At 62.7% G+C, this 1,095-nt stretch overlaps 1 protein-coding gene across 1 annotated transcript in view; it reads left to right on the top strand.

Moving 5' to 3' along the window:
- LOC104271968 overlaps positions 1-1,095 on the top strand; it is a 5,336-nt gene that overhangs the window by 976 nt on the left and 3,265 nt on the right. Inside the window, exons 2-4 of the mRNA XM_009866818.1 lie at positions 184-243; positions 435-527; positions 617-789. Of these exons, the coding sequence (XP_009865120.1) occupies positions 184-243; positions 435-527; positions 617-789 (326 nt within the window). The remainder of the gene's footprint in view (positions 1-183; positions 244-434; positions 528-616; positions 790-1,095) is intronic.

Here is a 1,095-nt window from a genome sequence, read left to right as displayed (position 1 = left end):
TCAGGGTGTTGGTGGCCTTTGCATGTGCCACCAGTAGTCTTGTGGAGCTATTTTTTGGCCAAGCCCTCCTCCGTTTTGGCTGCAGGGAAGGGGAGCACTGGCTTAGACAGCTTCTGTCCCATCCCCTGCTCGGCCAAGGACGGGGACAGGTCCCACTTACTCCTGTCTCTCTCTGCGTTTCAGGACAGGACTATGGGCTCTCCCGCTCACCCCCTCAGTTTGGCTCCATCTACCACGTCCGAGGTAATGTGACCCCACAGCAGGTCCAGGCTGTCCCAGTGCCAAACTGGGGCAGCTTCCTGTGGCTGAGTGCCTCTCCCTGACCTGGTCAGCTGTGGGTCTGCAGGGTCTGCGGGTGCTGGGAGGCTCAGGGAGGGATGCTGGGGTGCTGAGGTCTCAGGGCTGACCCCTGTCCCGTGGCGGGGGCCCCGCAGGTGTCATCAACCTGCCCTACGCTGAGATCGAGGAGCCCTTCGAAGCCTGGTATAACCTGACGGGAAACAAGAGCCGGATCCAGTATTATGGGGGTAAGCAGGCGGGCATCCATCCACACTGGCCCCATCCCTCTGCAAACGGAGGACCACCGTGCCTCAGTTTCCCCTTCCTGCTGGCTCAGGGCAGGTGATAACCTACCAGCTGGCAGCGGTGAAGCCCTACGGGATGAGGTACAAGATCACACCGGAGACCACTGAGAAAGAAGTGAACACCAGGAAATGCTTCCAGCTGCCCGGCTCCGAGGACGATGTGGTCAAGGCTCAGAGCGTCTTCCCCAGCATCGATGGCTTCAAGGTGAGAAACACCGGAGCCCGGATCCTACCCACTGCCTGGAGCATCTTCAGGCTGTGGGAAGGGGTGCTGGGCAGCCAGAGATGCTCCTCTCCAGCTCAGGGGGTGCAGGGTGCTGGGACAGGCCAGGACATGCCCCTGCACCCCAGGGCGCAGGGAGGGTCACTTTCTCCACCCGGATCAGGGCCGGACTCCCGGCTCCTTTCCCAACCCCAGCCGCCGTGTTGGGACGTGTCACAGCCCACACGAGCCCGGCGTTTCAGGATGGCTCGGGCAAGGTTCTGCACGGCGGGCCCACCCCCCCCCCCC

This window comes from Apaloderma vittatum, unplaced genomic scaffold (genome assembly GCF_000703405.1).
Source record: "Apaloderma vittatum isolate BGI_N311 unplaced genomic scaffold, ASM70340v1 scaffold31703, whole genome shotgun sequence".
Taxonomy (NCBI): domain Eukaryota; kingdom Metazoa; phylum Chordata; class Aves; order Trogoniformes; family Trogonidae; genus Apaloderma; species Apaloderma vittatum.
Note: the sequence above shows the minus strand (reverse complement) of the source record. Positions and strands in the feature narration are given on the sequence as shown.